The 15184-nt window shown below is 35.2% G+C and overlaps 1 protein-coding gene across 5 annotated transcripts in view; it reads left to right on the top strand.

The window, feature by feature from the left end:
• The window catches only part of Mrtf (Myocardin-related transcription factor), a 548717-nt gene that overhangs the window by 521826 nt on the left and 11707 nt on the right, over positions 1-15184 (top strand). For all 5 annotated transcript variants that reach the window (XM_081750581.1, XM_081750580.1, XM_081750579.1 and 2 more), the window contains 7 exons: positions 199-722; positions 3138-3260; positions 6284-6485; positions 7088-7384; positions 9532-10447; positions 13113-13287; positions 14852-14969. In XM_081750581.1, the coding sequence (XP_081606707.1) occupies positions 199-722; positions 3138-3260; positions 6284-6485; positions 7088-7384; positions 9532-10447; positions 13113-13287; positions 14852-14969 (2355 nt within the window). The remainder of the gene's footprint in view (positions 1-198; positions 723-3137; positions 3261-6283; positions 6486-7087; positions 7385-9531; positions 10448-13112; positions 13288-14851; positions 14970-15184) is intronic.

Here is a 15184-nt window from a genome sequence, read left to right as displayed (position 1 = left end):
CGAGCGAACGATAACTTCTGTATGCTCAGCAGTTTTCTAGATTCAATATTTTCATATATGGGATACACTCAAATGCGATTTGAAACTATGAAAACTCACTTCGAAGACTAATCCTGGTGTAAAACTTATTGTAAGTTGCTTCTTAAGCTTACATTTTTCCTAAAATGTATAGTAACAATTCTTGTATTTTTCTTTCAGAGGGTCACATTCCTTTCAAAGCCACCTCAGAGGGCCAAATCACAAAACCTCAGCATCCAAATATGTATATAACATTTGAAGAGGACTCAAGTTCTGAAGGTGCCTTGTCGCCGCTTCAAGAAGGGGGAGAAGGCACTGCATTCACTCCAGTCTCTCAAGGAGGCACTGAATCCTACGTGGCCATGGCAGTGGACAGCGGGGGAACTGTAGGAAGCTTATGCAGTGTTCCTGCACCCAGTCCCAGCCTAGGTTCCACAACATCTAGTCTAAGCCCTCTAAGTTCTGTTTCCTCGCCGCAAAGCGTGGCTCCATCTCCGGTGGTTGCTCACACAGCAGTTTCTGCTACCCCAACGCCCTCTGTGGTCACCGTAACGCGAGCGGCCACGGCTCCACCCCCTCCTCCTCCACCTCCTATAATTTCACATAAATCAGACACTCCAGGAAAGGACCAAAGCAAGAATAGAAAAAAATCCAAAACTAAGTCTCAACCTAAAACTAGAACAATCAAATTTCATGAGTATAAGGTAAGCATCACTATCAAGTTTCAATACAGTAATAGGAAGATTTAAAACAGCAGTATATTTTATGGTGGCTTACAGATTCTGTAGCATATATAATGACTCAAATATACAGTTTTACCTTGTATTGCGAAGTAGTTATATTTTTATCAGTGTGCGCCCACACCTTTTTTAATGATTTCTAAAAATATGATGAATTTGACACATATGTGTGGGTCCTTGCCTACCTATGTAACCTTTCTGAAAGAAAACTGAAGTAGCCTCACTTCCATGAAAATGTTTAAAACCAAATACTTCGTGATACACGGTAAGACTATGTTCGAGGTATTTAAACTTGTTATGTTTGAAAATATGTGGTCAGTAGACTACAACTCAGTAAACATACATTAGCAGTAGTGAATAATACCTGAGTAAAATCATCCGGTACAATCCTTTGTGAAACAGTTTTTTAGTTTTCTGTTGTTAAAATTTTCAGCTAATACAGCGTTTCCCAACCTTTTTCAACTTTCGGCACACTACAGGTGTAACTTGAATTCTCGCGGCACACTCATGTAGATATTATTATTTGTAAATATAAAATACCGTGGTAATTTATTTCTGTGATTACTGATCTCCTCACAGAGAAGAAAGCTCGATGACTGGTTTTCGGTCAATTATTATGTTTATTTTTCATTCTAATTTGAAAATAGAAAACAATTGCAATGAGATATAAGACTCAGGTTTTTAAAAATACACTTTCTTTTTCGAAAACTGTATCCAACCTTTCACAAAGAAGGAAGATCACTAAATAACGAACCAACAAACAAATCTCTTTTACTTTTAAAACACATTTATATGCATGTTTGATTTGTCGAAAAGATTGAATGATATTAGGGATCAGTCTGCAACAATAAAAAAGCAATAATTAATAATCATAACAATGATAACAAATACTTTTTTTTAACATTAAAAATGTACATAAAAGTAACCAAGTATGAAAATAAAAATTGTAGATTCATAGTGGAGGTTCATAGTAATGTAAAATACATACATTTTCCCCTGTGTTTTGCAATTTGATTGCCATGAATTAATAATTTTATTTCGATTTCCTCGCGGCACACCAGCGAACCATTCACGGCACACGAGTGTGCCGCGGCACACCGGTTGGGAAACGCTGAGCTAATATATAGAACAAATAGTTTTATTCGCGTGTGACCGTAGCACTGATTTAGTTTGACAGTAGCATTAAAAGATAAATTGCATTGCTGTAAAAGTATTTCTAACATTAATGTCCATATATACAAGGTGCCACAAAAGTATTTCTAACATTAATGTCCGTATTATACAAGGTGCCACAAAAATGGGTCACAATATTTTGGGAACAGAATCCTCACATTATAATAAGAAAAAAGTTCATGGATCTGTGCTCAAAAGTGGATAGTTTCGGAGTTTTAGGGTGCCGAAAACGTGAAACAAGTGAACTTTAAGAGTTCATATCTCCACTACTATGGGCCCTATCGTAGTGGGGTCAAGACATCACTGAGGAACTGGTATGTGAACTATCCATGTTAAGACTGCTCTAGTACTTGCACACTAGTTTTTAGGGAGGTAGGTGGAGAGTGATCAAGTACTCCCAAACAGCCTCTCTCAAAATGATTGTGCAAGTATCGAAGGTGCTAAAAGATGGATTTTTGGACAGTTCATATCATCGGTCACGAAAGTCACGAAATCAGAAAACGGTCATGAAAGTCACGAAATCAGAAAACGGTCATGAAAGTCACGAAAAAGTCACGAAATCAGAAAACGGTCATGAAAGTCACGAAATTTAGCTTTTAGGTAACGATCTTTTTTAACTGTACAAATGTAAGTACAGATTGGAAAATTTTGTTGTATAAAACGTCAAAATTCACCACCAAAAATGTCTATGGTCAGGTTTAGACGCTACCAAATCGCAAGCAAAGTACGTTTCTATCGCATGGATGAAAATTCGGCCCAATTCGCACCCAAATTCGCTCTTCAAAATGTTAGAAAATTTTATAATTTGGTAAAGAAAAGGTCACGAAAAAGTCACGAAATTTAATTTTGGAATTTTAGTAGACACCCTGATATACTAGTTCCTCAGTGATGTCTTGATCCGACTACAATCGGTTCTATATATAGTAGTGGAAATTTAGACCTTTAAAGTTAATTTTTTTTACGTTTTCGGCACCCTATAACTAGGAAACTATGCACTTCCGACCACAGGTCTATATGAACTTTTCTTCTAATTTTGATGTTAGGACTTTATTCCCAAAGTATTGTCTCAAACTTTTGTAACACCCTGTATATTGGTTATGTATAGAAAGTATTTGTTGTGATATAACTTTTGAAGATTTTAAATTATATTTAACAATAATAATAATTTATTACTATATTAATATTTAAATTATTGTGTATTTGTAGGGACCCCCAAATGCTCAAAAGAATCAGTCTGTAAGTACCCAACCTGTTGTGGAGACCTCGTATGAGCTTCTGTTACAGCAGCAACAATTGTTCCTCCAGTGGCAGTTAGAATGGCAACATAAGGTATGGGACTTGCGATCTTAATGGTACACAAAACCATGAGACTTGTGTGAATATTATTATATAGCTCCACTCTATATATATATATATATTTTTTTTTTGTTCAAAGTTGTTTTAATGTTGTGTGTTGTTTATACATGAATAGTGTGACTTGATACATGTTGGCATGTAGACGAAATTTAAATAATCAAACAATGTAAGATGGTTCCCTATACCAAATTAGACAATAAGGATCAATAAGGACTTGCGATTTAAAACTATAAGCTACTACAAGTAAGAAAAGATTAAAATACGAAGGCTACCAGAAAGTCCCGGACGTTTTGCCCTATCGCGACAGTGGGCGGGGCTACAATCCCTATCTTACAGTCCAGTCAGAACGTTGCCACACTCAGTACGCATCCAGCTGTGGTAACGTGAGAATTGTGACGCTCTTACTGTGCTTTCTCTGACGTGTTACAATGTACGCTGCAATAAAAAATTCCGCCTCTTGTGAAATGCGTTCTGTGATTAGATGAAACACTGAGAATGTTAAGGCAGACGATTAAAAACAATTGCCACAGAAAAATTAGCGCGATTATTATTATTATTATTATTATTATTATTATTATTATTATTATTATTATTATTATTATTATTATTATTATTATTATTATTCACCAGAACGCAAGTATACACACGACCAAGCGACCCGAGAGCTCTTGAATGGTTTTGGATGGGAGGTGTTCGATCACCCATCATAATTACATCTCGGATTTGGCGCCGAGCAACGGTCACCTCATCCCAGCGATGAAGACATGGCTCGTTACACAACGCTTTCATGCTGACGCCGAACTGCATTCCGGTGTAAACCAATAGTTGAAATCGCAGGCAGTAGATTTCTTCCGCGACGGCATTGAAAAACTTGTGCCACGGTATGATAAGTGTCTTAATTTGCATGGCGATTATGTGGAAAAATAGCTTTCAAATGTATATAATACAATTTGGTTTTGTTCATTCTGTTACTTTTTGTTATTTCAGAACGTCTGTTACTTTATGGACAACCCTCGCATAAAACTCCATGGCTTGAAAAAAAAAATATATATGGGTCCTAGTTAAAATTGTTTTGAGAAATTATAAAGGAACTCTAGTGCCAGTTGTCAATAACATAAGCTTCTTGAAGAACTGTATTATACATAAACAAAATTCAACAAACCTGTTTTTCTATTATTACAATAGTTAATGGAATAGAACTCGTCAAATTTCTCAAATGCCGTTATCATCACAAGACTAAGAGATAGGCTTTAATGAGGATAAGATAAAAAATGTGTGAAAATTAATAACCAAAAATAGATAAAAAGATTCACAGTATGCACGAGTATCTTGGTACTTTAAAGTATCATAACTCATTTTATAATACTGGAAATAGTTGTGGTGTTTTTTTTTCTTCTTCTTCTTCCACTTTGTGTCCGTAGTAGTGATATTCTTTTGTGCGAATATTCATTTTCATGTGTTGTCTATAAATGATTTCTAAATGACATTATTTTTATGGTGTTTTGAAAGGCATAACCGGAGAATCTTTATACTTGGCATCTTGAATATGTTCGTTTATTATTATTATTATTATTATTATTATTATTATTATTATTATTATTATTATTATTATTAGTATTATTATTATTATTATTATTATTATTATTATTATTATTATTATTATTATTATTATTATTATTATTATTATTATTTAATAAATTTTCTCCATACCTGCATTAAATGTTTCGACACATACATAAAAACTGGATAAACACCTGCCTATATACTTAAATTGGTTGGTGAAAAGGCTTTAGAGCAATAAGAAATCGATTGTAAATACTGTAAATTTTGTTTTTATTTTCAAATATAACACCTATTTTTGCATCTATTTTCATCCTGTCCGTCATTCTTTGTTTGACTTGATAACCTAATCATGGTATCAGGATTTTTCGAAATCAGCAAACTGTAACACATGGATTAGTCATTCATTTATTTTACTATACAGAATAGAACATCGGATTTCTTGCTGTTTGTTTGTACTATAGTGTAAGTTCTTACGGTGTAAGCCTGATAGTTAGTTATGCGAATTATATACATGCATCACAGCAGAATATAACGGAAAATAATGGTATTGATTTGATTGTTGTGTACAAAAACACATCATCCTCATCATAGGTATTCTTCCATTATTAGCAGGTCACTTGCCGCAATTGAGAAGTGTCCGTGCTCCACGGTCTTCCACGGTAAATCTTCGTCTTCACGTACGATTTTTCCTGTTTTGATCTTGTCCATTAATTGTAGACTCTTTTGCCTCCTCCGTCTCTTTCCTCACCATAACTTCTAGCACCTTCCTCATGATACAGTTCCTTATTAGCCAATGTCCCAACTAGTTAATCTTCCTCTTCTTAATAATATCTAAAATTGTTCTTTTCTCCCCACCAACACCCTCTCATTCGTTTTTCTCTCGACCCAGCTAATTCTCTCCATTTTTCTCCACACCCACATTTCGGGATTTCATGGTCTCCTCTCCTTTCACTCGTTTTTCATCATTTTTGCGTAATATATCCATGTTTCTGCCCCATACAGTACAAAACTCTACACGAAGCATTTTATAAGCCTTTTTCTCCCACAAAATAGACTTTTCTTCCTCCTAAAGGCTTCTTTCGCCATTCCTATCCTTCCTTTTCTTTCATGTTTGCACTGAGTATCACTAATAATACTACCCAGGTATCGAAAATTAGTCACCTGTTTTATTTTAATTCCTCTCACTTCTATATTTGACACACAAAAGAACATTGAAAAGCTAGAGACGTATTTCTCTCTTCCGTCTATTCTGTGACGAAAAGACGATGTTCTTGGAACTTGCGGAAAGCATTGGTTTCGTTTGTTCAATGTAGTTTTGTCCATAACTGTCATGTAAATATCTTTGTTTTTATTTCGATCGCAATATAAAATCACTTTTTTTTTTTTTTTTTTTTTTTTTTTTTTTTTTTTTTTTTTTTTTTTTTTTATTTCAGTATCCGCAGATTATCCTTCCAGCTGCCCAAAAGCCTTCTTCTACGGATGGAAGCACGTCAACGCTACCGAGCGTTATTGCTGTGAGTGCCGCGATGCAAGGATCTCCTTCCGCTGCCGCAATAGTCACGCAGCCAGTCACTCAGGCCTCTGTATCAATGCCAGAATCAATAAGAAGCCTCACGAAGTTAGAAGATATGAAAGGTATGTTGAATTACATTTTTACTATTCATGCCTTGGGGGATAAATCCTCAAAACATTAAAGTTTTTGGTATAATACACCAAATTTATGGTTAATTAAAAACGCTACGCAAACCATACGCCACACTACCGCTACGCAAACCATACACAATTTCCGTTACCTTGTAGCTACAAGAATATGCTAATTAACTTAATTTTGACAATAATAGTTGTTCATAAGCATTTGAAATGAACCTTTAATGGAAAATGAAAAGAAAATTAGTGTTTTTTAATCAGTCACATTTATGAAACAGTTTCAATGAGCACTGATGTTCCGCAGATAGGCAAAAACTTCCTCACATATGTCTATTAGTAGCAATTTTTAGAAGTCATTTAAAAAGGTGTCAGCGCAGACTAAAACTGTTAAGATGAATTAAGAAAAAGACACTTGTACGCCCTTATAAATATAGTTTTAATTTTTTAATTAAATGCACAAAATTTCATGTAATATACCAGCCCATGTATATTGGCATATTAAGCTATCCACATGTAAAATTCAAAATTAAATTTATTTATTACAGTATATTCCCTCAATATCATTTATTATTTTCAATTTTAATTTGTAGTGAGTGATCTGAAAGCAGAACTGAAGCGACGTAATTTGCCAGTATCAGGGTCCAAGCCTCAACTGATTGAACGGTTGAAACCATTCAGTGAAGGAAATTCCAGTGGGGCCTCCAACAGCTCTCAACAGCAAACGACACAACAATCCAGTCAACAAGAAGTTGTTACGAGCTCTGCGAATCAAGCATTAACAAACATTACAGCCATTCCAGTTAGTGTAAGCCAAATTCTGGTGGATGCCAGTGGCCAAGTCACAAACACGCATTCTCAGACTGCAGTCAGTGAGGAACAGTTGTCTGGTAAGTCGTTCAGACTTCGTTTATTAGGTTAATTTTCTGTCTGTTAAGGGTGATAACTTGCAATTTAAATTTCACGTACTTCCATAGTAAACTAGATCTTTGAAACTTTGTACAGATTTATAAGCCCGATGACACTACAATATTTTTATCTGTGTAGTTTAAAATAACTGTAAAATTAATTATTTAGAATTAATTTTTGAGATGGTTATACTACAACCCATATTCACAGAAGTGTGGTTGGTTGCGTTCTGTTGATTGTACATCAACAAGTTTGAGCTTTTTTCCCTTCATAATTTTAAAAAACAATGCTTGTATAAGATGTGCTGAAAAGGATTTTTTATTATTATTATTATTATTTAATGAGTATGAATTACTTGGTATGTGCATTGGTGTAACTTGTCCCGTTGTGACATTGTTTATCAAGGTAACTCACAGCATTATTATTACTCCCTCCTCACCAAAAGAAGTAATTGTCTTTTGATAATTGGGAATAGCGCCATTAAAATGACAGCCACTGAATTCTACCCTATAATTGCAACTGAGCGGTCTGCATTCATTTATCTTAGAGATCAATGTTTAACACTAGATGCAAATAATCTACCAATACAGTTAATGTGGGTGTGAAATAATGGAAATTGTTAGGCGAAATCGTATAAAGCCAATGGTTAGCATAAAGAATGTAGTAGAAGAGAAACGCAGAAGTATGCGATGGCTAATATGTCAGTCATTGTCAGAGACAGATCGGTAATGCTGTAACAGAAATTTCATTAACATCCATATTGAATGTGTCGTTCGCCGTTTGGTGGTTAATTTTTCAATATGGTGGATATGTATAAGAAGTACTTATAAACTCAAAAATAAACTTTTCAGGTTTGATGGGCGGTAGGTCACCTGTTGCGAAAATACTGAGATTAAACTAAAACTGAAAGCATTTGGACCGATTTAATGTTTTATTCTATGAAAACTATCCCTTATCCTTAGGAAGGACACCCAATGGTCTTTGTCTTAGTTCTATTTCTTCATTTTACCCTTCCAAAAAATTACTTTGTCCTTTTTTTAATGCATTTTACAAGAGCATTGTTTGTAGAAGTTCTATTTACGGTTATTATTTCTGTTATTACTAATTTATGTGGACGAACTAGACTGTATGGGTATTTCATATCTTCTTCTAACTTCTTCTCTTTTGTAGAATGATTCTGTCTTCGTTTGTAAGTGTTCTTATATAGACAAGCTCCTTAAAAATGATGGAGAATGAGATGTAGCTTAAATTTTCCTTTCAGTTCTACGTGAATATAAAATTACACAAAAAAAAAATTAGTCGCTGGACCGACGGAACTCTAAGCTGATTTTTTACCAGTCATGTATTCATACTTTTTGTTTGTTTGTTTGTTTGTTTGTTTAATCTCATAGCTATATTATTCATTCGGGCACTTGAAAGAATATACAAAAAAATAAAGCAATGATATACAATTTTTATAGTCTTATGTGTATTAAGGGTTTTTAAGATACGTATTTTAAGTCTCGTATGGTTGTGAGAATACGGCGTCCACCCAGCGTCATGAGGCAAACTGGGGAATCACGTGAAAACAAGACGTAATGGCCACTAAGTCTAGAAAGCTCCAGATGCGCTCGTTGGGGACGGGCCGTCGCAGTGCACTGACCACGTGCTCGCCGCTACACTGGACGTAGTTCGGCTGGTCGCTAGCAGATGGCGCTGGAGCAGGCTTAGGCCCACAAAATGGATTGTTACGCCAAGTGTTCTTTATGGTTGTGAGAATTTGCTCCTTGTAAGAGATAAGTGAGTGGCTAGATTGTTATGTACGCGATTGTACTTTCAACAAAAAAAAAAGAAATGTAAGGGAAACTTGCATAAGAGCAAAGATCCATTTCGCTCACACATATTTTGCCATTATAATAGATTATATATATATATATATATATATATATATATATATATATATATATATATATATATATATATATGCAATAAGACAACGAGGTCATCCCTTTTTTCAGATAAAATCAGCTTATATAGTGAATGTAGTAAATTCACAGAATGTAGCTTATACGGAATGAATTTACAAATTCTTTAATGTTTTTTATATACTTGATTCTGTGCTAATTCTGGATTTTTTACATGTTTGCAGGTTATTCTGTGGACACACCTGTCTCTCCACAACAGTCATCTGGTAACGAAGGCTCTGCGTCGACTGGTGTGGATGCCAATCAAGATACTAATGTGATTTATTCTCATCCTTCTCCTCCAAGCTCTGTGCAGCACCACGGTCGGGGGGCCAGTCCTATGTCACAAACTTCACCGAGTCGCCCTGCCAGCACAGCGGCCATGGACATGGATGTGGATTACGACGCTGTGATGGACACTAGTGAATGTGTAACCCCAGCGCCCCCTCCGGCGACGCCACCGTCACATTCAATAATTCCTGTTGCTACGTTGATTCCTGCTTCCACAACACCTCCGGCATCATTGCAAAATTCCGGACAAATTCTACCACTGCAGTTCGAGTTCACACAACCCCAAACGGTTCAAGTGCAGTTGGTGAGTGAAGACATTATTCAGCAACAACAAAGGAAGATCGAGGAGTTGCAACGAGAGCTTCAGAAGTCACAGCTGCAACTTCAACAGATCCGCCAGAAGGAACAACAGCAACAGTTGAACACAGACTCGAAAAATCAAAAACTAGTGTTGCAACAACACATTCAACACAAAATCCAACAACAACAGTTGCAAGTTCAACTTCAACAATTGCAACAACTTCAGTCACTTCAACAGCAACAAAGACAACAACAACAGCAACAAAATGTGCCGCAAGGACTTAGTGCGAAAGCAAGCCTGGCTGCCTTTTTGCAAAATAACCAACAAAACCAAGCTCAACTTGCTAATTCTGTGGCGATCAGTTTAATGCAGCAGCCCTCGGCTACCAATGTGAATAACAAAAACAGTCAAAAGAACTGGTTGGGCCACCAACAGATTGTGTTAAATCAAATTAATTTGCAGAAGCAAAGATCAAGGTCACTGCCGAATGGAGTCACAGGTCACCAACGGTAAGTGTCAGAAAAAATAAATAAATGTAAATATATTTGTTAGCTCTTTATAAACATTAGAAGTAGTTTGTTCGATGCAGAAAGTAATTCCCACAGATATTGAATATTGAAATACGTACATTGTTGGCAAGTAGAAAACCCATATAGTTAAGTAGGAAATAATTTTAATTCAATTACAATGAAATTTGTCCATGTTGGCCACCATTGGGCCCAGACAAAATTACATTCAACATAAAATCCATGTTTTTGAAGTAAAACCTATGAAAGACTGTAATAGAAACACAGGGCCGCGGTGGCTCAGTGGTAGAGCGTTCACCTCTGGTGCTTGGGATCCCGGGTTCGATCCCAGCCCCCGCCAAGTGAACTTTGTGGTGGACAAACACCGTGTGCGTGGGTTTTCTCGGGGTTCTCCCGTTTCCTCCCACTTTCTTCATTCCACCATTTCATTCATTTCTCATAATCACCGTCTCCTTTAGCCTAACCGCATAACCGTGGGACGTAAAACTCAAAGATTTCATTTCATTTTTTTTTTTCATTTTTTGTAATAGAAACACGAGGCACCTCTAACATAATCATAAAATATTAGTTTATTTTTTATAAATAGTATATAGTAGAAATTAATTCTTCAATATAAAAACATCTTATGCAATAAACACCAATCTTAGTTTGCCATTCGTACACACTGATCTAAATCTAATTGAGCTGAGCGAGCGAAGCTCTTATACTCGGGTTAGCCGTTTGGTTGTCCGCGAACTCCTCCTAGACCATTTGGCCGATCTCAACCAAACTTAGCACGCTGATAGAGTATGTCGTGCTGAGTGACAACATAGGTCGAAATCAAAAATCCGATGTACCATCGAGGAATAATGACCGAAAAACACTTCCTCCTAGACCGTTTGGCCGATCTCAACCAAACTTAGCACGCTGATACAGTATGTCGTGCTGAGTGAGAACATATGTCGAAATCAAAAATCCGATGTACCATCGAGGAATAATGACCGAAAAACGCTTCCTCCTAGACCGTTTGGCAGATCTCAACCAAACTTAGCACGCTGATAGAGTATGTCGTGCTGAGTGAGAACATAGGTCGAAATCAAAAATCCGATGTACCATCGAGGAATAATCACCGAAAAACGCTTCCATAGACTTAACATGGGGAAAAAGTTTTCACGTGATTTTTTTGTCAACAATTAAAATCTGCGCGTGATTTTCAAAAATTCCGGCGAAGCCCTTTTATTTTTTTAGCGTAAAAATTTACAATTTTAATCACAATTTAAAAACAAATTAACGATTTTTTAAACTTTTTTTAGCCGGAACAAAAGGTCAAGACGAAGAATTGTGCGATTGTTATGAAAAAATACTGATTGTTTTAAAAAGTCACAATAAACTGATTACGTTGCTTAAGCTCGCTCAGCTCATTTCATTGCAATCGAGTATATCCATTGCATTCCTAGTTTTAACATTATCTACAACACACTGCGGCAGATCCTTTTCACTAGATGCTGATGAGATCGTCAAAATTCTAGGGAATACTCAAAAAACATCCATACTGTCACCCTCTTGTTGTGTATTTAGAGACAGGCGTATCCACTCGAAATAAAGAGTGCTTACAACACAGCTATGGACAGAAAGAGCATTACAAAGACACATCTTCAAGCTATCCATCCTGTCGTCGTCATCTCCTCAGAGGAAAGAGAAAATGTCCGCTCAAAGTTTACGAATAGCCATGTTTTCAAAATTCTTTACCGGATCGGCAACGCGATTTTGGCGTTACGTTCTGATCCCATCATTATTGTTCTCTCCACAGATAGTGGCTGCACCACTGCAGTCATGGATTACTCAAGGAAATTATTTGGAGTAAGAATCTTAAGATTAAAATTTTTAACAAAATATACTCTTGTAGGTCTCCTTATTATATTAGAACAAATTGTTTTGAGTGTAGTTCTCCTTAAGGAAATCATGAATTATTTCCTTCCTTTTTTACGTAACAAAAATTGACTAAATTTCAGAATAACATTGAAACTTGAGTCGGGTTACTCGTACGTCTGGTTGTCACATCTTTCGAGATGTTACTCAGTATTGTGCATTTTTTTCCCCACTAAGTATATTACATCTCAATTGTTTTGTAAATTATACTGCTTTAAAATTAAAATGCGCGATCCTCTAGATAGCGGTGGCTACTATACTCGTGCGTCACCCGAATTGGTTTAGGCGTCAGCCAATAAGCTGGCAGTGCACTGTTACCAAACCTTCAGTGACGAATCTAATCATTCATAATTGTTCACAAATACGAACAAAATAAATTATGAATGATTAGATTCGTCACTGAAGGTTTGGTAACAGCGCACTGCGAGCTTATTGGCTGATGCCATACGACAATTCGGGTGACGCGGAATATAGATGATTGCCTAGAGTTCTAGTCTTATTATAATAAAAGCAAGACCCCTCATCCTTTCAGTCCGGCTTCTAATAGTTCACTGTTAGGCTAATAGTTGTCGCTAGCTGCGCCACGAAATGATATCGCTTACATGTAGGCAATTTTCTTTGGGGGAATAACAAGTACGACTAATTTCCAGATGTGTTCTACCCTGTTCTGCTGCAATATTACACAGTATACTTACTATTAATAGTGTTAGTGAGAATATTTATTTTTCATTTTGTGTAGTACATCTTCCCTCCCGAACTTCTATGGGTCGTTCGGCCAGCAGCAACAGCAGCAGCGCCAACAACATAGTGAAAAGAATAGTACAAATCAAGGAGGTGATCAACAACAACAGTTCCTTATAACAAAACCTCCGCCACAGTATGAGGAAGCAACTAAACAATTGAAGTTGAAACAGGTAACTCGAATTGATTTTATTTTATTTATTTATTGTATATTTTCAATGTTTATATTGTACACTCATGTCCAAAATTATTGTCACATGTCTATAAATATGTTGTTGTAAGAATATAATTTGATACCGAATTCGATCGGTAGTTCTTATAATGTTAGTATGTGTATAATCGGCAAAGACATGTATGTGGCAAACTTCATGTCAAAAGAGCAGTAAATAAGAACAATAAAAGGAAAATAAAATATTGTTGTCCATTTAGCAACATTTTGTTTTACTCATTCTAATTGTCGTATTTATAATTCTTTTCCTATGAAATTTACCATAAACCTACATTTCCCGATTATACACATATTATCAGTATTAAAAGTACCCTGCAAAATCTTTATCAAATTATGTTCTTACAAGAAGACCGTTATAGATATGCGACAATCATTTTGGACATGAGTGTACATATGAAATATAGTACGCCTTTTTCTTCAAATATTATTCCTAAAATAAAAGTAGAATTGCAAGATCAATACAGGTATAGGTAAAGCTACTATACAAATCAAATACATATACCGAAATTTATTAATTTATTTACAGAAGTTCTAACTATAGTAAGAGATTATTTTATTTGAAAACAGTAACAGAAATCGGGAGAGAATTTTTTGGAATAGAAATAGCTCAGTTTTTCGTGGAATAACTTTTCAATCTGACAGTTTCTGGATGTTTTATTACGTAATTATGCCTTAGAAATGATTACACGAAAGAAAATGATAGGATTTTGTTTAAAAAATATGGTTTGAAGTTGCAAAATATGTGTTACTTAATTATTTAATAGGAGGCATATTAAATACTAACTGAAACTGTACTTACAAAAAAAAAACATTACAAAGGTAAACTCACCGTAAAGATTTCAGCAAAAGGTATCGACGTCTTTAGCACAGATCCGTAGGTTATTTCACAGGATATAGAAGTTGGCATATGTAAACGAATAGCTCAACTAACAAGCTCTATTTTGCAATACCCAAACCAGGCACACCTTCCGCTGCTTTGCACTATAAGAACTTTTAATTAAAAACGAAAAACGTTACTTCTGGAACTGTATACCGTTGTCGTTACAGTAAATATAATCAGCAGGAATGTAGTTCTAGCTACATAAATCTCTAAAAGAACCCGTGTTAAGGAAGATAATTACACTTTGCTGAAACCTTCTCGGTGAAATTTGTTCTGCGTTATTTTGCTAAGTGTAATCAAGTTAGTATATGCAATATCTACTTCTAAAACGCGTTGACTGAAATACATTTTGACCTTTTGTAAATGGTTTTGTACAATATAAATGAAAATAAACTAACAAAGCACTAACAGAACTCATAAAAACTTAAAATATGTGATAGGTTTGATATTGTGTTAGTGTCTTCATCAGACATTAAGCGCTTCTCTAAAAGGCTTTTGTGTTTTTTGCGTTCTCAGTGGGTTTTTTGTTTGTATTTATATTAGCATTCTTTTCATAACGAAGAACGCTGTTCTTCGATACAATATAAAATAAAGTTTCTATATATATATATATATATTTTTTTTTCAGGAAATTCCTAACACGTGTATGGTGTCTAGTAACAACTCCTCTAGAAGCAACACAAAGCAGAAGAATGTTAAAAGTCAAATTGTTGATGATGTGCTAGAAATACTAATTAAAAATGGAGGTAAATATTTAGTGTGGTGTGTTATCTGTTTGTTTGAGTGTTCAATTCAAAAGCAGGTTTTTAGGTCATTTATTTAACAGCTGGACCAGAATAGTCAAAATATATATAAAGTATGGTAATTACTTAAATTCCAGTTTTTGTTTTTCATTTTTTAATTTATTTATTATTTTTACTTGGTTTGACGCAAACACGTATGAAAAATGCGAAAAAAATCG

The sequence above is a fragment of the Thermobia domestica genome, chromosome 3, assembly GCF_964235325.1.
Source record: "Thermobia domestica chromosome 3, izTheDome1.hap1.1, whole genome shotgun sequence".
NCBI classification, from domain to species: Eukaryota; Metazoa; Arthropoda; class Insecta; order Zygentoma; family Lepismatidae; genus Thermobia; species Thermobia domestica.
This window is presented reverse-complemented; position numbering and strand designations above follow the sequence as displayed.